Below are 22,971 nucleotides of genomic sequence, written 5' to 3'. Positions count from 1 at the left end.
AGATGAGGAACAAATATTCAAAAGGAACACATCTGACAAAGGACTTGAGCATAATAAGAAAAAGAGAAAGCTTCCTATTGTTTAGTTAAAAAAAAAGTCAACTCAATTTTCTAAAATGAGGAAATGAGAAAAATGACTCAAACAGACATTTCAAAAAATTGGATGAATATTCAAATGACCAAAAGCCATAGGAAAATGTTTCCAAATGCATTAGTTACCCGAGACATGCAAAGTAAAACCACAAAGGTACCACCACCCCTCACAGGGGGGCAAAAATAATTAAGGTGGGAAAGCAGAGGGGCAGGTGAGGATGTGAGGTAACCAGAATGCTCAGAGTGTGAACTGATGCCATCACTTCGAAACATATTCATAAGTACCTACTAGAACTGAATAAATGCACAGCACAACACATGGCAATTACACCCCGAGGTTTATTCCAACAGAAACGCACATATACGCTCATCACTGGACATGAATTAAGACATTCAAAGCAACACTTTCCATCCTAATGTAAACTGGAAGCTAAGCAAATGCCTCTTTACACTGGGGGGATGTACGCATGGTGGTGATTCACACAGTAAAATACTCCACAGCACCCAGAGTGTTAGACAAGTCTTAAAATATTCGGTTGACCAGAGGAAGCCACACACACACACACACACACACACACAAAGAGGCTGCAGAGAATATTCATCCTGAGATAAAGAACCAAAACACGCAAATTTAACCCATGCTGTTAGAAGTCAGCAAAGTCATTACCTTTGGAGAAAAGTTACTGGCAAACCTAGGAGTGCTCAATCTGAGGATTCGTCAAGCTGTGCATTTGATATGTGCACTTTTAATCTATTACACTTCAGTAAAATTCAACACACACGCATATGCTGAGACACATCAGAGGAAAATTGCTGAACTCCAAAGGCAAAATCTTAAAAGCACTGAGAGAAAAAGGACACACTATTTTCAAAGGAGCAATGAGAAGATCTTCAGTTCATTTGCAACAGAAATGATTAATGCTATATTTAAGCGCTAAAAAATAAATGCCAACCTAGAACTCTACAACAGGAGAAAACTTCAAAATTGGAGGTGAGATAAATACATTAATTTCAGGCAACGAAAAACTGAATTCTTCACCAACAGATGGGCACCAAAAGAAGGAAGTGTGTTCTTTGCTTCAGTTGTGTCCAACTCTTTCAAGCCCTATAGAACATAGCCTGTCAGGCTCCTCTGTCCCTGGGATTCTCCAGGTAAAAATACTGGAGTGGGTAGCCATGCCCTTCTCCAGGGGATCTTTCCAACCTGGTGATTGAAACTGCGCCTTCTGCATTGTAGGTGGTTTCAGGTAAAAGGAAAATAATCCCAGTGGAAAGACATGCAGGAGGGAACAAAGGATAATGGAAAGGTAAATACTTGAGTAAAGACAGGAATTTCAAAAGATGGTTACATTATTAATAAATAGAACATTCAGTTCAGTTCAGTCACTCAGTCATGTCCAACTCTTTGCAACTCCATGGACTGAAGCATTCCGGTTCTCCCTGTCCATCACCAACTCCTGGAGTTTACTGAAACTCATGTCCATTGAGTCGGTGATGCCACCCAACCATCTCATCCTCTGTCATTCCCTTCTCCTCTTGCCCTCAATCTTTCCAAGCATCAGGGTGTTTTCCAATGGGTCAGTTCTTTGCATCAGGTGGCCAAAGTACTGGAGTTTCAGCTTCAACATCAGTCCTTCCAATGAACACTCAGGACTGATATCCTTTAGGATGGACTGGTTGGATCTCCTTGCAACCAGGGACTCCCAAGAGTTCTCTCCAACAGCACAGTTTAAAAGCATCAATTCTTTGGCACTCAGCTTTCTTTATAGCCCAACTCTCACATCCATACATGACTCCTGGAAAAACCATAGCCTTGACTAGACGGACCTTTGTTGGCAAAGTATCTTTTTTGGGTGGGATCCAACATTCTCCTGTCAATGGTTGTTCAGCAGCGAGTTGTAATTTGTGGAGTTCTCGGAGGAGATGAGCACACGTCCTTCTACTCTGCCATCTTGTAGTCAAAGGAATAGAACATTAGTCCATGCTTACTCCATACCTGATTTCAAAAATCATTTTCAAAACTCTATTGGGTCATAAAGTCAAAAACAACAATGAACACACATATGTATATAATACGCATGCAAATGAGTATATATGTGGTCACACTGTATTTACAAAAATGCAAGAGAAACTTGGACACACGATTTTGGATGTTGGCTGCTTTAGGTGGTGAAGGAGTGAAGCCTGCTGTGGGACACCGTGGATACAGACAGGATTTTGTCAGTTTTCCTTTTGGATGGGGATCACAGAGTGTTTCTTTCCATGTTCTTATTTTTTCTTCGTTGCGGTGGCTTCTCTTGCTGTGGAGCACAGGCTCCAGGGCACGTGGGCTTCAGTAGTCGTGGTTCATGGGCTTAGTTGCTTGTGGGATCTTCCAGGACCAGGGATGGAACCCGTGTCCCTTGCATTGCAAGCCAGGCTCATTACCCACTGGACCACCAGGGAAGTCCTCCCTGTCCTGTCTAACTTTCTTTAAGGTGGCCTTTGGAAATTTCCCAGCAGTGTGATGGGAAATATGTAACAGTTACAGCTATGAGAGCAGGCAACCGATCTGTAGCACTCGCCAGTTTCTGGGGAGTGAATACAGTGTGGCTCATTGCAAGCTTCAGCCTTTGACAAAATTCAACATCCATTTATGATAAAAACTCTCCAGAAAGCAGGAATAGAAGCAACATACCTGAACATAATAAAAGCTGTATATGACAAACCCACAGCAAACATTATCAATGGTGAAAAATTGAAAGCGTTTCCCCTAAAGTCAGGAACAAGACAAGGGTGCCCACTTTCAGCACTACTATTCAACATAGTTTGGGAAGTTTTGGCCACAGCAATCAGAGCAGAAAAAGAAATAAAAGGAATCCAAATTGGAAAAGAAGTAAAACTCTCACTGTTTGCAGATGACGTGATTCTCTACATAGAAAACCCTAAAGACTCTACCAGAAAATTACTAGAACTAATCAATGAATATAGTAAAGTTGCAGGATATAAAATCAACACACAGAAATCCCTTGCATTCCTATACACTAATAATGAGCAAATAGAAAGAGAAATTAAGGAAACAATTCCATTCACCATTGCAACGGAAAGAATAAAATACTTAGGAATATTTCTACCTAAAAAAACTAAAGACCTATATATAGAAAACTATAAAACACTGGTGAAAGCAATCAAAGAGGACACTAATAGATGGAGAAATATACCATGTTCATAGATCAGAAGAATCAATATGGTGAAAATGAATATACTACCTAAAGCAATCTATAGATTCAATGCAATCCCTATCAAGCTACCAACGGTATTTTTCACAGAGCTAGACAAATAATTTCACAATTTGTATGGAAATACAAAAAACCTCAAATAGTCAAAGCAATTTCATGCCAGGTACCATTTCATGCCAGTCAGAATGGCTGCTATCCAAAAGTCTACAAGCAATAAATGCTGGAGAGGATGTGGAGTCAAAGGAACCCTCTTACACTGTTGGTGGGAATGCAAACTAGTACAGCCACTATGGAGAACAGTGTGGAGATTCCTTTAAAAACTGGAAATAGAACTGCCTTATGACCCAGCAATCCCACTGCTGGGCATACACACCAAGGAAACCAGAATTGAAAGAGACATATGTACCCCAGTGTTCATCGCCGCACTGTTTATAATAGCCAGGACATGGAAGCAACCTAGATGTCCATCAGCAGATGAATGGATAAGAAAGCTGTGGTACATATACACAATGGAATATTACTCAGCCATTAAAAAGAATACATTTGAATCAGTTCTAATGAAATGGATGAAACTGGAGCCTATTATACAGAGTGAAGTAAGCCAGAAAGAAAAACACCAATACAGTATACTAACTCATATCTATGGAATTTAGAAAGATGGTAATGAGAACCCTGTATGTGAGACAGCAAAAGAGACACAGATATGTATAACAGTCTTTTGGACTCTGTTGGAGAGGGAGAGGGTGGGATGATTTGGGAGAATGGCATTGAAACATGTAGAATATCATATATGAAATGAATCACCAGTCCAGGTTTGATGCATGATATAGGATGGTTGGGGATGGTGCACTGGGATGACCCAGAGGGATGGTACAGGGAGGGATGTGGGAGGGGGTTCAGGATGGGGAACACGTGTATACCCGTGGCAGATTCATGTTGATGTATGGCAAAACCAATACAATATTGTAAAGTAATTAGCTTCCAATTAAAATAAAAAAAACACTAAAACAATAAATAAATATATTCCAATAATTTAAAAAAAAGTGAGATCACTAAGCCTGCAGTGGGTGAGGGATGTTCACAGTCAGGTGTCGGGAACCAGCTTGAGCTGGTTGCTCCACACACCACTGAGTGTAGTTGTCAAGTGAAATTGTATGACTCCAGGGGCCTAGGGCTGCAGGGCTGCCTTTAAGGAAGTAAAGTTCAGGATGGGTTAGGAGGAAGAGAGAGCAAGCCAGAGGGCAGGAGGGAGGGAGGCAGAGACAGAGAGACAGAGGGAGAGATAGAAAGACAGGGAGAAACCGACGCTGACAGAGACAGAAATACAGAGAGAGAGAGAGAGACAGAGGGAAAGGGAGAAATTTTATTCAGTCAACAAATAAGAGGATTTTAGATAAAGCCCTCAAGAAATAGTTTTCATATGTATCTTACATTGCTTATTATACAGAATTGCAAGATACATTCAGCAACTCACTGACTTTCACCAAGGAAATTATGATCTCTGTAAGTGATACTGAGTCAAAATTCTGGCTGGAATAATCGTGTGAGTCTGTGTGTGTAGCTTGTTTTGGTGGCCTGGGTCGTGGCTGCGGTGCAGGCTCTCTCCAATTGTGCGGGGTTCTCCGTGCACTGGCTGCTCCTGTTGCGGAACCCGGGCTCCAGGCGTGCTCGGGTTTCAGCAGTTGCGGCAGGCAGGCTGAAGCTGTGTTGCACGGGCTTAGCTGCTTCGTGGCACGTGGGATCTTCCCAGACTAGGGGCCAAAAGTGAAACTGAAGTCGCTCAGTCGTGCCCGACCCTCAGCGACCCCACGGACTGCAGCCCACCAGGCTCCTCCATCCATGGATTTTCCAGACAAGAGGACTGGAGTGGGGTGCCACTGCCTTCTCCATCTCAATCATGAAGCTGTCATAATTACTGGGCAAGGGAAATTTTGATGACACATTTAGGAGTACATTAAAACATAAAATTGGTATCACTGTTAGAACATGTCAAGATGATCTTTCCCAGGAACTGAAATTAAAATTTTTACAAGAAGCCAAAATCCTCAAGCAATATAATCATACCAATATTGTAAAATTCATAAAAGTTAGCACACAAATACAGCCTATCTACAAAATTAAGGGACTTGTTCCAGGACGTGATTCCCTCTCCTTTCTGAGAAAGAAGGATGACCTAAAACAGTGACATTTTTATTAGATGTTGCTTCTGGATGGCAAATCTCAGGTAAAAATTGTATATGCAGGGACCTTGCTGCAAGAAACTGCCTGGAGGCGAAAATAATGTTCTGAAAACCAGTGACTTTGGACTGTCTCGTCAAGAGGATGGTGTGTATTCATCTTCTGATTTAAAGCAGATTCCCATTAAATGGACAGCACCAGAAGCTCTCAATTATGGGAGATATTGGGACCAAACTAGGGACCAAATGTCCCCGGCATTGGCAAGCAGATCCTTAACCACTGGACCACCAGGGAAGCTCCATAATGTTTTTTTTAACAAGAATAATGTACTTGTGTATTTAGTAGGTAAAGGAGTATTATATATCACCATCGTCATAAGACCTGGTAGTTGAGGAAAGAAGAAAAGTAAAAAAGTCTTTAAAAGCTTTGATATGAGTTTAGCACTTGTAAAACCAAATCCTGGCCAGTTTGGATAGGAGGCTTGGGGCCTATAGTTCACGTCAGGGAGTAGTTAGGGGATGAGGGCTGCCTAATATAGCATCGGATTTCCTGTAGAACAGTTTCAGGAAGCCCTGTTCTTTTCTCAGCCCAGCCCGGGGCAGAACAGAGAGACCCACACAGAGCAGAAAGAAAACTGCTTGGTCCTACGTACTCGCTGAGATACAGAACTGTCGGCCTGTGTTCTGGTCCCACACACCTGTGTTTCTGCCTCTGATGTGTTGCTGTTGAGTTGCTCAGTCGTGTCCGACTCTTTGCGACCCCATGGACTGTCGCCTGCCAGGCTCCTCTGTCCATGGGATTCTCTAGGCCAGAATACTGGAGTGGGTTGCCATGCCCTCCTCCAGGGGAACTTCATGACCTAGGGACTGAACCTAGGTCTCCTGCATTGCAGACAGAATCTTTACCGTTTGAGCCACCAGGGAAACCCTGAGGGGAAAACAGAGGTGTGGGCTAGTCTGGAAAACTTGAGGTGAGCTTTGCAGCAGAGTCTCCTGGAAGCAGGGAGCATGCCCCCGGACACCTCGGCACTGTTGACTCAGATTCTGTACTGTAGGCCCACAGATCCACAGTGGACACGCCCATATTTAATGGTTGTGGTTAACTGTCTGCAAGTTATCTGTTAGTAAAGCTCATAAAAGCCACTAATGACCATGAGCGAGGGAGACACACACAGAGAGAGGTCAGAAAGGTGGTTACACGGGGCTGCGTTAGTGTTCGTCCTAGTCAGCCAGGGTGACCCTGGTTGACTTTACTCTAGCCTTGACTTCACTAGCCTCACACTTGAGCCTTTAGCTGCTACCCTCGGTCAGGCCATGATACTAAAACTTAATTTATCACTGTCAAGGTGACAGCTATGTTCAGCATTCAATTTGGCTCCAGGGAATCTCGTCTTTTCATTTTTGACCATATGACCTTTGCTGAGTTTTCATTTCTTTGAGGCATTTAAGACAACCTTTAGAATATGCTATAAAGCAGTTTTATTTTTTTAGGTAATTATTATTTTTTAAATCATTTATTTATTTTTGGCTGTGCTAGGTCTTTGAGGCTGTGCTGGTTTTTCTCTAGTTCTGGCAACAGGGGGCTACTCTCTAGTTGCGATGCCCTCTTTGTGGTGGCTTCTCTTGCTCCGGAATACAGACTCCAGGGCACAGGCTCAATAGTAATGGCACACGGGCTTAGCTGCTCTGCAGTGTGTGGGATCATCCCGGACCAGGGACTGAACCCGTCTCTTGCATTGGCAGGTGGATTCTTTACCACTGAGCTATCGATAAAACAGTTATTATTTTAAGACAGTTATTATTTTATGCAGTGTGGTCCACAGATTTAGTCTGATATTTGACAGAAAATCTAGCACAGTTATTCTTTACTTCTTAAGAATTCCAGGGGTAGGCAGTCACAGGGCTTTTTCAGCAATTCCAGGAGTTTCTACAAACCTTAGACCTTGTATTCTTTCACCTCAGTATGTTCAGTATCTCTGCTAATGTAGTCAAGCTTGTTGCCTCAGGGTTGCAATATGGCTGCTGCAGCTCCAGATATCACATCATCATCATATAGCTGCCCATGGACAGGATTAAAGGAGCCAGACATCTTATGAGACCCTCTGTTAATAAGAGAGAAATGTGATTCCAGAAACCCTGATATATTCCACATTAAGTGTCATGGACCATCCATGGTCTTGTGGCCCCCTCTGGACAGTCACTGCAAATGGGATTGTTGGATTGCCTTAGCCCTATACTGCATCTTCTCCACTCCCTCTTCCCTAGTCCAGGGTTGGAACACAGCCCCTCAGATAGAACTAGGTTTCTGTTAATAGGAAGACTGAGCGCCGGTGCTGTGTAGACCACCATCACCACCTGGCAGAGCTCCTCCCGGGAGAAGCGGCTGTTCCCTGGCCTCAGGGACAGAGGACAAGGGATTCCACAACGGGGCTCCTGTCCTGCAGGCTCCATGTGCACACACGCCTCCCACCCCTAAGCCCTGTTCTCATTTCAGCTCCCAGCTGAGGGCCCCACTGGGTCCCAAGCCCAGCGCCAGGTCCCAAGGTCTGTCTCCCCATCACTCAGCTCTGGGATTTTGTGTGTGCTCACCGGCCAGCCCCGCCTCCCCCGGTTCCAGCACCACCTGGGGAAAGGGGCAGAGAACACATGTGATAAGATAGTTTTAATGCACTTGACACCTCCTGGGAATGTAACATATATCGCAATATTAAACACTCAGAGGAGGGTTTCGGAGTTTTCCATTTTCAATACGAGGAACCGTTGGCATAAAGTGATGCAATTTTTGCCCAAGAACAGAGTCGGGACTGATGGTCAAGTCGGTGTGCTGCACAAAGTGTGTTCTGCTCACGGGTGGAGAATGGGGCTCCCCCCTCAGGGTGCACCCGGAGAGGAGTTGAGCCTCATGGGAGCTCAGAGGGAGGAACAGCTGGGAGCCGCCCCTGGGTCCCCTTGGGGGGAAGTGTGATGAGCGGGGAGGGCGCTCTTCCCCTTTGTGTGAGGCTGTTGGTTGGAAACCGCCCCATAAAGGCCCGGGGGCACATCCCCTTCTGTGCAGACTGCAGGCTCCATCCTTCAGCACCGAATCCAGGGCGCGTCGGGACAGGGCTGGGCCATGGCGCCTGGGCCCTCCACCCTCCTCGGCCTGGGTGAGTCTGGGGGTGCTGGGACAGATTCCAGGGGCAAAGGGGCTCTGCTCAGCCCTGACTCCAGCCCAGGAGACGCCAGAATCCTGGGGGGCAACGTGGTTCCCCCTCCATCCCTGGGGCTGCGCCCTCAGCTTTGGCCCAGACCCAAGTGACGGGGAAGGTTCGGTCCTGGACACGGGCTGGGTGTGGGGTGAGTGCAGACTGAGCCGGGCTGGCCTGGAGGAGAGGGTCGGGTTGTCTGAGATTACTTCAGAGCGAGGAGAGGGCTTGCACTCAGACGTAATGTTGTGGGGGGCGGTGTTGGGAAATGATGGAAAGACACCCGGCCACCCCACGGCTCCTCGAGGGCCTCGGGACTGCGGCCAGTGAGGAAACCGCGAGGCGGGCATCTTCTCACTAGAGCTTCTCTTCCAGCGCTCTGTCTGGCCCAGACGGCCCGCACCCAACAGGGTGAGTCTCCCCCAAACCCCCGCCTCCCCAAGACGGACCTCGATGAGAGCGGAGAGGATCGGGGGGTCTGGGGGCCCTGGCTTATACCCCGAGCTGCTAACAGCCCCAGGGTGGGACCCTGGCCCGGGTCTCCCTTGTCCCCCTTCTGCCCTCGATGGCCCCGCAGGGACGACCCGACCCTCAGGACCGTGCTGAGCCCGCCAGCTCGCCCCCTCGCCCCCTCGCCACGAGCCCAGACCGCCCCCGCCCCCACCCCGCAGCCCCGTGCAAACAGCGCTCGCTGAGGACCAGCCCGGCCTCTCCCCTGCACACCGCCCCCACCCCCGCCCCCACCCCGCGCCCCTACCGTGAGGCTACTCGCTCACTGGGTTTTCTTTCACTTTCTGAGTCTCGCCGCCCAGCCCAGCCCTCCCCACGGTGACTCCTCCGCCCTGCCCCTCAGCCCGGGGACCGTCCTCCACGTGTGCTCTTAGCTCAGGAACCCCCTCCCTCCACCCCCGGGGGTCAGCTCGGCCTCCCGCTGCCCGCCTCCCCGAGATTCCCACGCTCACCCCGAGGGCACGCGTCACCGTTGGTACCCATGGATCCGCACAACTGTCGGTGACCGTCTGTCGTCCCTCTGGACTGTCAGCCCCAAGGGAGCAGGCGCCGGGGTGTTTCCCGTATTTGTGGAGCCAGAGACACATGGAGGCCTCAGTAAATGGATGGACGGATGGACGGGAACTGGATGTGGGGGAAAGAAAGAGGGAGGGGGTGAGGGGGTGAGGGAGGGGTAGCTCTCCCAGTCTGTGTTGCTGAGTCTCAAGGGCAGCTGCCTGTCCTGGGTGTGAAAATGTGAGGTGAGGGGAGCAGTCTGCAGAACGGGGAAGTGAAGGGTGTGTGTGTGTGTGGTGTGTATGTGTGTTTGTATATGAGTGTGTGTGTATGTGGGCAGGTGTGTGTGTGTGGGCAGGTGTGTGTGTGTGCAGGTGTATGTGAGTGTGTGTATGTGCACGTGTGTCTGTATATGTGCATGCACATGTGTATGTGTGTGCAGGAGTGTGTGGGTATGTGTGTGTGTGTGCATGTGTATATGTGGGTGGGTGTGTGCATGTGTGTGTGTGTGCATGTATGTGCATGAGTGTGTGTGTGTTTGTGGAGGAGTTGGAGCACAGGTCTGGTCTCACGTTCCCTGGCGGGTGAGGGTCGCTGTGTCCAGGGTGAGTCTGCAGGGACCGTCCCTGTGTTTTCTCAGTATTCTCTTCCTCCATCCCAGTGTATTTCCGTGTCCTTGTCACTGAGGCTTCTGGAAACCCCACATGTCTCAACTAGGCAGGGGCGTGGTGGGGGTCGTGGTGGGGGGTCGGGGGGTTGAGGAGGACTTGCAGCCCTGAAGCAGGAAGTTGGCTTCAGAGTCAGCGAAGTCCCCACAGAGGCAGGGGCTGGCAGAGTGCGCTCCTCACTCACTCTCATTGTTGTCTTTATCTGGAGATCAGCTGTGGTTTCAGGACGTGCACACCGGTGTCAAGTTGATGCTGTAGGTGTGGTGGAATTTGTGGTATTTAATTTTGTGTCTCCTCGGCTGGCCCATGGTCATTTACATGGTCAAACATTCTGGGTGTGTCTGTAAGGATGTTTTGGGATGGTATTAACGTTTAAATCATTGTGTTTTGAGCAAAGCAGATTGTCCTCCACAATGTCGGTGGGCCTCATCCATCCGCTGATGGCCTGAACTGAACAAAAGGCTGACCTCCCCTGAGCGAGGGGGCTGTGCCAGCAGACGGCCTCTGAACCTGAACTGCAGCACCAGCTCTCCTGGTGTCCAGTCGGCGCCCACCCATCAGATTCTGGGCTTGCCTGGGTGCTGCAAAGTGGACACAGGGACCCTCAGCCCCTGGGGTCTGTGGGGCCAGATCTGTGCTCCAGGTCCTCCACACACACACACCCCTGCACACCCCCCACACCTGCACACACCCACACCCATACACACCCACACACATGCACACACACACCTGCACACACCCGCACACATACACCCACACACACACCTGCACACATGCATACACACATACCTGAACACACACACACACACCACCCCTCACATACACACACACACCCACAGCCCCCACACATTCATACCCACACCCCAACCCCCCCACATACATACACACCCTCATACACATACACCCACCCACATCCCCCCATGCACATGCACACATACACCCTCCCCCCACACACGCACACACATATATACCTGCACACACACACATACCGTACACACCCCCACACACGTACACACCCACACACACATATACCTGCACACACACATACACACACATACATACCCGTACACACACCCACACCATACACACCCCACACACACACCCACACACATATATACCTGCACACGCACACACACACCCCACACACACCCGCATGCGCACACACATATATACACCCCCCACACACCTGCACATACACCTACCCCCCACACCATCTTTCCCAGCACAGGCAGTGACCCGTCCCTTCAGACCCAGCGCAGGTCACTCCCACCCACTCAGAGCCCTGCTATGCTCGTCCCAGGAATGAGCCGGGCATCCCGCCCTGTATCCTCCTGCCCCTCTCTCTGGAGTGGCCGTGGGCAGGGAGGGAGCCGCCCCCAGCTGCTCTGTCACCTCCCATGTCATCCTGAGCAAGATGTGACCGAGTCTCAGGGTCCTTACGTCAGTGGGGAGACTAACCGCAGTGGCGGGAAGTCACCTGCTCCTGCGACGGGCGGGGGGTGGGGCTGTCCACTGCGGGGGTGATGGGAGTGTTCCCAAACTGGATGCTGGTGAGGGCTGTACACCTGTGCAAGCTTCCAACAAGAAAAAGAAGCGAGAGAGTGAATTGCGTTGTGTGCTGGTCTCCACTAAGATGAGAGGATTGTGCTGTGTGGTGATTCTCCACTAAGATGAGAGAATTGGGTCGTGTGGTGATTCTCGACTAAGATGAGAGAATTGGGTCGTGTGGTGATTCTCGACTAAGATGAGAGAATTGTGTCGTGTGGTGATTCTCGACTAAGATGAGAGAATTGGGTCGTGTGGTGATTCTCGACTAAGATGAGAGAATTGTGTCATGTGGTGATTCTCCACTAAGATGAGAGAATTGTGCTGTGTGGTGATTCACCACTAAGATGAGAGAATTGTGTCATGTGGTGATTCTCCACTAAGATGAGAGAATTGTGCTGTGTGGTGATTCTCCACTAAGATGAGAGAATTGTGTCATGTGGTAATTCTCCACTAAGATGAGAGGATTGTGCTGTGTGGTGATTCTCGACTAAGATGAGAGAATTGTGTCATGTGGTGATTCTCCACTAAGATGAGAGAATTGTGCTGTGTGGTGATTCTCGACTAAGATGAGAGAATTGTGTCATGTGGTAATTCTCCACTAAGATGAGAGAATTGTGCTGTGTGGTGATTCTCCACTAAGATGAGAGAATTGTGTCATGTGGTAATTCTCCACTAAGATGAGAGGATTGTGCTGTGTGGTGATTCTCGACTAAGATGAGAGAATTGTGTCATGTGGTGATTCTCCACTAAGATGAGAGAATTGTGCTGTGTGGTGATTCACCACTAAGATGAGAGGATTGTGCTGTGTGGTGATTCTCCACTAAGATGAGAGAATTGTGTTGTGTGGTGATTCTCCACTAAGATGCGTGGGTTGTGTGGTGTGGTGGTCTCCACTAAGATGAGAGAACTGCGTTGTGTGCTGGTCTCCTCAGGACAGACCCTGTGGCCCTGCTCTCCCCTCCTAGGGACCCTGCCCAGACCCTCCATCTCAGCTGAGCCGGGCTCCGTGGTGCCCTGGGGGCGGCCGGTGAGCATTGTGTGCCGGGGCCCTGCCGGGGTTATGAGCTTCCGCCTGGAGAAGGGTAATAGAAAGGACTATAAGGATGTGCGTGTCACGTCCCGAGGTGAACAGGAAACCGAGGCCAGATTCCACATCACCGCTCTGCGTGAAGATGCCGTCGGGCGTTATCACTGCCTCTATCAAAAAGAGTCCACCTGGTCAGCGCTCAGCGAGGCCCTGAGCCTGGAGGGGACTGAGGAGGCCGTCTCTGCCCTGCCTGCAGGTGTGCCTGGGCCCCGCTGTGCCCTCTGCCCACTGGCCCGCACCCCCGCCCCCCGAGCCCTCTGCTTCTGTCCCCTCTGCCCACGCCTCCCCTGCCTCCACGCCTGGCTCAGCTCCCTGAGCTTGGTCTCACCAGGCAAGTCACAAGGTCCAGGGGACCCCTGACCAGGGCTGGATGGTGCCTCAGGGGACTCTTGGGGTGAGGCCATGCCTGTCCTGTGTGTGGTCAGCCTCCAGGGTGTCCTGGAGTCGGGGTCCGTCCAGCACACTCTGACCCCCCACCCCCAGAGAAGATCACCATGAAGAGTCTGGGCAGTGATGCAGGGCACAGCTCCCGGAGGTGCAGAGGGTGTGACCACAGCATGATGGAGCAGGGGGCTCTGCCTTGTCTGGCCCCAGGCCTCTTTTCTCAGGAATCTCGGGGTGTTGTCTGGGGTTGAGTGAAGGCCGTGCGTGGCCCATGGTTGGATGCTCAGGATGGAGAGGCGCCAGGCTGAGTGGGACAGACCCTGGGCAGCCCCCACACAGCACCAGTCCTTCTCCTCTCCCCCCACCATCACAGGACTCCCTGGAGGCATCAGCTCCCCCACAACTCTGTGCTGCTCCTCGGCTGCTGAGTAGCTGACCCCTGCCTGGAGGGGTGTCTTGGGGAGGGCTCTGTGCTGGGATCAGGGCGCAGCCCTCTCCTGGACTTGGCTCAGAGACTGTGAGAGCGCAGCACGGGGCTGGCAGGCGCAGGGCACCAGGGTGTCTCAGACACTCATAAGGACCCTGGGAACAGCACCCACCTGCCTAGATGACCCTGCACCAGGCGCCTGACGGCAGTAATGCCAGGACAGCCCATCGTGGGCGGCACTTCCCGGACCTTCTCAGAGCCTCCGCCCCTTTTCCTATGCAGAAAGCAGCTTACAGGTTCTTGTCCAAAGGGACAGGGATTGGAAGGGAGGAACCAGCTCAGGGCAGCCCGACTGGACCCCAGACTCGGGGGTTTGGCTGCAGCTCCGCAGCGCCCCCTTGCGGTCAGGGTGTAAAGGAGGGCCCGGCTCCCGCTGAGAGAGGGACAGCGGGGCTAGGAGCCAAAGGGAAGGGACCACTGATGGTTATGCCTGAGCAGCCTAGAAGGCAGACCTGCCCTCTCGGAAGGCCCTGAACCCGCCGGGGGTAGCAGTCCAGCTCAGCCCCCTTTCATCTCGCTCCCCAACTCCCATTTCATGTTGTGGAGACTCATGTCCAGAGAAGAACCCATCACCGAGACTGCCTGGATCCAGTCCCGCCCTCCCCAGCTCTGTGCCCCGGATTAAATCCAATCACCCAATCCTTCCACGTTCCTCGTTGCTCGTGTGCAAAACCAGGAATAAATGCACCGACCCCGCAGCACTGCCTGAGCCTGGAGAAGCGTTAATCTTATTCATACGAGGAAATATTTTCTTCCCTCCTCGTGGAGTGTGCTCTTTGGGGAAAGAGGGAGAGAATGGGCTTTGGTGTTGGTATTATTCCAGCTCTGCCAATATACTGTGGACCCAAGGCTTCAGCGCTCAGACCCGGCTTTGTAAAGCAGGGGAGAGCAAGTCCCAAGCCACAGGACTGGTGTGCGTGTGAGAGCTTTCTTTATATCTGAGTGTGAACACCATAAACACCCAGCATGTGTGTGTGTGGGTGGTATGCAGCAGGTGCTCCATAAGGGCATACTGCTGATAATCTGATTCCACCCTCCCAGCTCCCACAGGCCTGTCGACAGAGCAGGTTTATATTCTCATCGGGGTCTCTGTGGCCTTTCTCCTTTGTCTCTCCCTCCTGGTCCTTCTCCTCTTCCATCGTCAGCTCCGGAGAAAACGAGGTAGGTCTCAGGGACAGGGGAGGGTGACTGGGCAGGCCGTATGGGGGTGCTGGAAAGAAGCCTTCTCTTCTTAATTCACACCTGACTCTCCTCAGGGCCTCCCAGAAGCAAAGACGAGAAGCAGAGACGCCAGGGGAGGTGAGGGCCCTGGGGATGACCTCTCATACTGCCCGTCCTCTGCCCCCAGGCAGCCCTCAGGGCTCACATGTTCTTTCTCCTCAGGCTCAGCCCAGCTGTGGATGTCCTAGATGGGACCCCAGGTAAAGACAAGGATGGGGGACAGGTCTGGGAGGGGAAGCAGGGGTTCAGTGCCATGCAGGAAGCAGTGGTGGGGGTGGGGGTGGGGGATGAAGCATTCCAGGATGTTCCAGGTGGGGTGGAGATGAAATATGAAGCTGTGAGGTCAGGCATATTTGTCTCCTAAGCTCCACCTCAGAGAACTGAGCCCTGGTCCTCCTCCCATTCAGGTGTGGCCAGCGTTGACAGATTTCCTGATGTGGATGGAGAGGTGGGCGCCTTCGTAAGTGTTTGCATTCATCAGCTAATGCTATGAACCAAAGCCCCTACAATTTAGCAGCTTAATAGAATCATCTCAGTTTCTTGGGCCAGGAACTTGGAATCGGATCGGCTGGGTAGTTCTGGCTCACGGTCTGTTCTGAGGTTACCGTCAAGATGCTGAGCAGGGCTACACTCATCAGAGGCTCGACCAGGGCTGGAAGATCTACTTCCACGATGCTCAGTCCCCTGGCAGCAGGCAGGATCTCACATCCTCACCACATGGGCTTTTCATGGTGGTCAGACTCCCCCAGAGGGAGGGACCCTAAGAGAGAGGAACAGAAGCCACAATGTCTTTCTGTGTCCTCACTGTGGAGGTGACATGCCCTCACTCTGCCACCCAAACTCACCCTGCATCTTTATCCTCAGACCCCTGCTGCAGGAGGCTCCCAGGAGGTGACCTACGCCCAGCTGAACCACAAGCTCCTCACCCAGAGAGTGGCCAGAGCTGTGTCCCCGCCGTCCACAGAGCCCCTGGCCAAGTCCAGCACGTATGCAACCATTGCCAGACATTGACCGCATGCCCACCTGGCCTCTGCACTAAAGATGCAGGAAGCCACACTTGCAAAAGCCCAAAATGGACGTTGGGTTTCCCTGTGGAATCATTCCTTTCTGGAAAGACATCTAGTCGATCCTCCTGCAGGCAAGAGCTCAAGTCCTGAGATCCCACATTACCTTCTAGGAGATTGATTAACCATGTGATCCCTCCCACAACCAACTAGCTCCTCAGAGAGGTGTAGCACTTGTTTCAAGAGACCCAGCTATGGTGTTTATTGCCTGTTTCCAGAGACCCAGCTCTAGTTCTTGGCTGTTTCTAGAGACCCAGATTTGGCACTTGGCTGTTTCAAGAGACCCAGCTATGGTGCTTGGCTGTTTCCAGAGACCCAGCTATGTTCCTACAGTTGCCCAGTGAATTCCTGATGTGTCCTGTGAATCTTCCACTGCCCCTGGAGAACCATTTTGTCTTCTGAGCTGACTCTGCAAACCTTCCTAGAGTGCGGGTGGTGATCTTGAATCTGGGCTGCACTCATGCAGCTGATAGCTGATACCCAGTTTTCTGGATCACACTTCACCTTGTTCGTCAGTCAATGTTCTCACAGGTCCAAGAGCGTCAGCCCCACATGTGGCGCTGGGTACACAGGTTCTAGGTCCCAGTCTCTGCTCCACCGTCCCCCAAAACTCAGTGAGGGAAACAAGACAAAAACAAGACAATCAGTGTTTTCTGACCCAAGAGTGTGTCTGAGGGGACTTGTGTCTGGGTGAAGGCGCAGAGCTGCCCCACCTGCATACAGCTCCCATCCCCTGCATGCACAGGTCCATGGAGGCACGCACACACAGATACACACATGCACACACTGTACACACACATACACTCATGCAGACACCCACATGCGTGGGCACGGTGGACTGGCTGAGGGAGTTGGTGAGGCCATGACCGCACAGGGAGGGCCCCTCAGGCTTTAGGTCCACCCGGAGGAACCGGCAGGCCCCCATCTCCCACCCCACCCCAGTTCATTCCCACTGGACGCCATGCATTCCCCAAACACGAGAGGGCCCAGCAGCTGTAGGACACTGTCCTTGACCTGACCTTCACCCCTCACCGGGCTAATGCCTGTCAGATTTGGGATTGGAGGCCATTCATCCCTACAAGCATACAACTGCTGTAACAAATTACCACTCACACAGCAGCACCAAACAACGCAGCGTATTTCCCTACAGTTCAGGAAGGCAGAAGTCTGAGATCAGTTACACGAGGCTGAAATCCGGGGTGGGCAGGGCTGTGTTCCTTCTGGAGGCTCCACGGGAGGCTCCATTCCTTTACCTTTTGCAGCGTCTGGGGGCCATCTGCACTCCTTGGCTCATGGCCCCTTCCTCCATCTTCAGATCCTCCCTCTGACTAGGACTCCTGCTTCTGTGGTCATGTCTCATCTCCTCACTCTCTGACCCGCCTGCTTCTCTTATAAGGGCTCTGGTGATTACACTGGGTCCACCTAGAATATCCAAGGTCATCTCCCCCTCTCAAGAGCCTTAACTCAGTCACACCTGCAAAGACCCCTTTTGCACCTAAGGTAACACAGCAGCTGGTTCCTGTCTTCCTGAGTGGGTGTCCGTCCGCATCACCACCTCCATTCGTGGGCTCCTCTGGGCTTGAATGCCTCACTCTAAATTCTACGCATCTCCTTGCAGGGATGTGTCCTTCTGTTTCCACTAGCTTGTGAAATAATGAATTCTTGAGAGTCTATTTCCTGTGTCCTAGAACCTCTGTGTAAGAGGAGGTCGGGTAGGAAGCAGTGGAGACTAGAAACACCCCCACCGTGTGACCCCCACGTGCCCATAAGGACAGGTGGCCCCTGTGTGACAGGACTGTGGCTGCCCGCAGCACCATGTCCTCCCTTCCTGGGTGCCCAGCAAGATGGTCTCCCAGCCTCCTTGCAGTTATGTGTCCTGCAAGGGATGGGATGACGTTCACAGTGAGCAGGATGCACGGAGCTGCTTCCAGGCCTGGCTCCAAACACTCCCTCACAAGATCCTCACTGTTGGTCATTCTGCTGGTGGATATGGATGCCCTGGGAAACCTTGGCAGCACACTGAGAGTGGTGCCTGGCTCCCAGGATGACAGTGGAGTAGAGCTCTCTGTACCTCTTGTATTAGTCCTGCTTCAGGTTTCTGTAAAGTTGATGCTTTAACATGTGTGATACAGGCATATTCTGGTGTGAACATTAATAAAGGGAAACCTTTAAAACGGAGTTGGGAGGCCTAAAGGGGCGCTCTCTTGCCTCTCCCCTCTGTTGCAGCTTACTTTACATTTCTGGGCAGGAAGGCAGTTACCTTACTAGACAGCAAGCGGGAGGATGATTTTCTCCTTGCCCACCAACAGCCCAGCCAATGAGAAGCAGCCACAGCTCAGCCAATGAGAAACAGCCACATCGCAGCCAATGAGAAACCATTACTGCCTTGAACGCTTGCTTTTCTTCAAGGGGCTTTGATTCAAAGCAGCCTCTTTCAGCTTCCTCTTATTTCTGTGTTAAGTAATATTCCTCTCATTTGTTCTCTGAATTTGACTGTGGTTTGCCATAGTTAGAATGTCCTGAATTGCAATTCCTCTGCCATTCCTAAATAAACTCATACTAATGGTTAAAAAAAACAACCGAAAACTGCACATTGAATTTTAAGGTTGACACGGGACATCTCTTTTCCTGGATGAGCTGATAATATGCCTGAGTCAACTGTACAGGTCTCCTGCTTCTCTCATTGTGCCCCTCCCCCAATATTTGAGCAAGAATCCTCTTCCTCTGGCACACATATCAAACACAAACCAGTGAATCCAGGGTCCACACCCCTAACCACCTCCTTTATGGGGGTCCACAATCTGGGCCACTATCCACTTGCCCTTGTCACCCCAGGTCCAGGTATAGGCTAACTACGGACACCCCCTCCACCCCAGAACCAGCCAGGAGAGCGATACCACTGGGCGGTGTGCGTGGGCACCGCCCTGCTTAATGGGGTCAGACTGTGGTGCCCACTTGGATTAAAACAGAAACTTTACCCCAAAACAGCAGCAGCAGCAGCAGAAGCACAAGAAACCTGCATGCCTCTTACAGGCCTGGTATTTTTAAATGTCCTTATACATTTTAAGCATATTTTAATAATTCATCCTAGATTTAGCCAGCTCCTGCTGATGCTGCTAAGTCGCTTCAGTCGTGTCTGACTCTGTGACCCTATGGACAGCAGCCCACCAGGCTCCCCTGTCCACGGGATTCTCCAGGCAAGAATACTGGAGTGGGTTGCCATTTCCTTCTCCTCAGCCAGCTCCTACAATGGCTATTTTAGTTCTGCACAAACATTGGCACATTTAACCCTGGTAAGAATCCTCCACAGAATGTCCTACTCTCTCCTCCCCTTTTTTGCAAGAACCAGGGACTGAAACATTAGATAACTTGCCCAAGGTCAGCCAGCTCTGAGTGACGGGGCCACAGACCTACGTGAACACCTGACACCCTGCCCTGACCTCAGGGCCGGCTGTATCTCGACAGCCAGGAGGTTTCTGTCCTGGCTCAGAGGAGGGTGCCCAGCCCCCAGCTCATTATTAGTACTGATCTTTCATTTCTTATTCACACTCGTGGTTAGTTCCTGCAGAGACCTGCGTCCTAACTCTTTGTTTCCTCCGGTTCCATTCTTGTGCTGTTTCCCCATTTCACTCTCTCTCTGCCTCTCTCTGTGTTCCTCTCTGTCTCTGTCTGTTATTTTCCCACCATTACCATATTATTCAGGACTCTCCAGGACAGACAGGTCATCACACAGTTGTATGGGGATTTCTGAGAGGAGGCCATCATGGGAACAGACTCTCAGGGTTCAGGAGGTGGAGAGTCCGCCCCAGGACCTGCTGCAGACCCAGAAAAGCGGGTGACATCATCAGTGTAGGTGTGTGATAGCGTCAGTGTAGGTGTGTGATAGCGTCAGTGTGCGTGTGTGACAGCATCAGTGTGGGTGTGTGACAGCGTCAGTGTGGGTGTAAAGGCCTAGACCGGGAGGGCGGAGGTGTCAGGCCCAGCCTGGGGCTGGGGAGGCGGGAACCAGGGGCTCTGAGTCTGAGGGCTGGAGATGCCCACATTGTGAGGGTGGACCCCTTCTCTCAGCCACTAAACTCAGCTCATCTCTTCCAGAGTCTCCTTCGCAGTCACGCCCAGAAATACTGTTTTACCAGCTCTCGAGGCTCCTTAGCCCAGGCAGGTTGACACATATGTTAATGATCACAATTAGAATGGTGCATTTCCCCTAAAACATGGCATGACCCTGACCTCAGGCAGACTCGCCGACAGGTGGGTGCTTAGCAGAGAGAAGTGTGGAGGGCTGGCGTTCCTGGAGACGTTCCTGAATATTCTATGCCCCCGCCCGGTTCATGGATGGTTGACATGGTGCTGTCTGCCCCACTGAAAAGGATTTTTATGAGTCCAGCCCACAGTGGGGAGCACACAGGGTTTAGGAGAAATAAAGACAAAGGTAAAAGAAAAACCTTTCCCACCTGGGAAGCAGGTGGGAAGAGAAGACTGGCCCGGAGAGAGGACAGGAAACACGAAGTCAGGGATAGTCTCTTCTTCCTGATCCTGTGGCCTCCCGAGCCGGGGATGGACTCAGGGCCCTGCGGTGCAAGGACACTCCCGCGGGGAGGGCGGCCCCTACTGCTCTGAGGCCCTCGGGCGCCACCTGGAGGACGAGCCGGGCAGTGCTGCGTGGTCAGGCAGCGAGGCTCCACCTCGCGCTCCGACCCTGCCCGCTCCGGTGTGTTCACTGGGGTGAGTGACGGGGGTCACAGTGGGCCCCCTCGTGGTGGGAGGAGAGACGTCGCCTGGGTGCGAGAGGGCAGGGACAGATGCTCAGACACTGAGCTCCCGGGGACGAAGAGCTCACCTCGATGACCTGAAGGGTCCCCAGGCCCCCAGGGAGCCGAGCGAGGATGGATCCCCCTTGACCGGCGCCCGCAGACGTCAGCCTCCAGCAGCCTGTGAGCGAGGCCCGCATGGCCGGTCAGCTGGACGCAGTGCCAGCGGGGGCCCGGAGTCTTCCCTGTGGTGCCAATGACTGCTCCCTCTCCCCTGGGTACCATCCTGGTGGAGCGTTGACAGGGAAACACCGAGGTGGAATAAATGCCACGGGGTGTGTTTATACTGCTTGGCAGGGGCTAAGTATCAAACTCTGGCAGGGTGTGTGTGTGTGTGTGTGTGTGTGTGTGTGTGTGTGTGCTGCCATTAAGCGGGGGCCGCTCCGGGGACCAGATCAGTGCTAGACAAGTAAAGACGTTTCGGGGACTTCCCTGCTGGTCTGGCGGGTAGGACTCAGCACTCTCGATGCAGGGGGCCCGCGTTCCACCCCTGGTCAGGGAGCTAGACCCCGCATGGTGCGATTAGGAGTTCACGTGGGACAGTCAAAGGTCCTGCAAGCTGCAAGAAGACCGAAAATCCCGTGTCCCAAAGAAGACTGAAGATCCCTCGTGTTGCAGGTAAGACCTGGCGCAACCAGATAAATAAATATCAAAAAAGCCATTTCTCTGATTCTTGTTGATGTTTGGCAGAAACCAATGCAGTACTGTAAAGCAATTACCCTTCAACTGAAAATAAATAAATTTAACTTAAAAATTTTAATTTTCTTTTAATTAATTAAAATAAAATAATTAATTTCTTTTAATCAATTAAAAATAATTCCATTTCATTTCTTCTACTGAACTGCAGTGCTAATAATCTACATACACATGCACACATGTGTACACACCCATGCACACAAATACATGCACACACATGGGCTTGCACACATATGCACACTCACCCAAAATTAATACATGCCAATGATGATACATTCATTTATTTGCAGTACTATCTAACATCTCCACATTTTAATTTCCTAAGGAATGCCATCCCCACTAAGGCCTCTAACGGCACTTTGGTTTTACATAGCAGAGTCCCATCAGTGGGAAACCATTGATTCCAGAAAGATCAGATCAGATCAGTCACTCAGTCGTGTCCTACTTTGCGACCCCATGAATAGAAAGGTGGTATGTTGATTCATAATATGATAAAAAGTTAAAATAGTCAAAATGAATGATTCTCTGAATTATAAAAAAGTCAAGAATCATAGAAAATTGTATAAAAATTCCTTTTCCGGAGGGGTTTGTGTTTTGTTCTAATGGTTCCGAGCGCTCACTGACAGAATCTCTTATCAAAACCTGGAGCCTCCTGATAAAGAACTAGTGATTAGGGGAGGGGGTAAAATGGGAGAGTTGGATTAGCAGACACACACTGCTCTATAAAATAGATATCCGGGGCTTCCCTGGCGGTCCAGGGGTTAAGAATCCGCCTGCCAGTGCAGGGGACACGGGTTCCATCCCTGGTCTGGGAAGATTCCACGTGCGGCGAGGCAACTAAGCCCGCGCACCACTAGAGGGCCCCCTGCTTACCACGACTAGAGAAAGCCCGCACCGCAGTGAAGACCCAGCGCAGCCACGGATCAATAGACAAGATTATAAAAAAAGAGAGAGACAACAAGGACCTACTGTAGAGACAGGGAACTATATTCAATATCTGGTGATAATGTATAACGGAGGAGAACCTGAAAAAGATACATGTCCGAGTCACTTTTCAGGTGTTCACTTCACTTTGTAACACCTGAAACTAACGTGACATTGCAAGTCAACTATATGTCAATTAAAAAATAATTTTAGAGTTAGTGATTAATGGCGAGTTTAGAATCAAATTATTCAAAACCTGAATGACTTAATGAAGAGACACCCAGTTTGAATAATAGATGGGATATCATAAGGGCTTCCCTGGTGGCTCAGATAGTAAACAGTCAGCCTGCTAAGGCAGGAGACACGGGTTCGATCCCTGGGTTTGGATGATCCCCCGGAGAAGG

The 22,971-nt window shown here is 50.9% G+C and overlaps 1 protein-coding gene and 1 long non-coding RNA gene across 5 annotated transcripts; one reads left to right on the top strand and one right to left on the bottom strand.

Moving 5' to 3' along the window:
• Positions 1-413: 413 nt before the first annotated feature.
• Positions 414-11,525, bottom strand: LOC133231127 (uncharacterized). The gene is made up of 2 exons (XR_009731054.1): positions 9,635-11,525; positions 414-7,589 (listed from the first exon to the last, which is right to left on the bottom strand). It is a non-coding gene; the product is annotated as an uncharacterized LOC133231127 (long non-coding RNA).
• LAIR1 (leukocyte associated immunoglobulin like receptor 1) lies at positions 8,354-18,314 on the top strand. Of its 4 annotated transcripts, XM_061389385.1 has the most exons (8): positions 8,354-8,633; positions 9,048-9,083; positions 12,859-13,176; positions 14,893-15,012; positions 15,108-15,150; positions 15,235-15,272; positions 15,480-15,532; positions 15,937-18,314. In XM_061389385.1, the coding sequence occupies exons 1-8, from the start codon at positions 8,600-8,602 to the stop codon at positions 16,081-16,083; spliced, it is 789 nt and encodes a 262-aa protein (XP_061245369.1). In that variant the 5' UTR covers positions 8,354-8,599; the 3' UTR covers positions 16,084-18,314. The 4 variants fall into 4 exon arrangements, with proteins under 4 accessions (XP_061245369.1, XP_061245370.1, XP_061245368.1 ...); XM_061389386.1 differs by lacking the exon at positions 12,859-13,176 and having other exon boundaries at positions 8,355-8,633; XM_061389384.1 differs by lacking the exons at positions 8,354-8,633; positions 9,048-9,083 and having other exon boundaries at positions 12,575-13,176; positions 15,480-15,520.
• The last annotated feature ends 4,657 nt before the right edge of the window (positions 18,315-22,971 follow it).

Source organism: Bos javanicus, chromosome 18 (assembly GCF_032452875.1).
Source record: "Bos javanicus breed banteng chromosome 18, ARS-OSU_banteng_1.0, whole genome shotgun sequence".
Classification (NCBI taxonomy): domain Eukaryota; kingdom Metazoa; phylum Chordata; class Mammalia; order Artiodactyla; family Bovidae; genus Bos; species Bos javanicus.
This window is presented reverse-complemented; position numbering and strand designations above follow the sequence as displayed.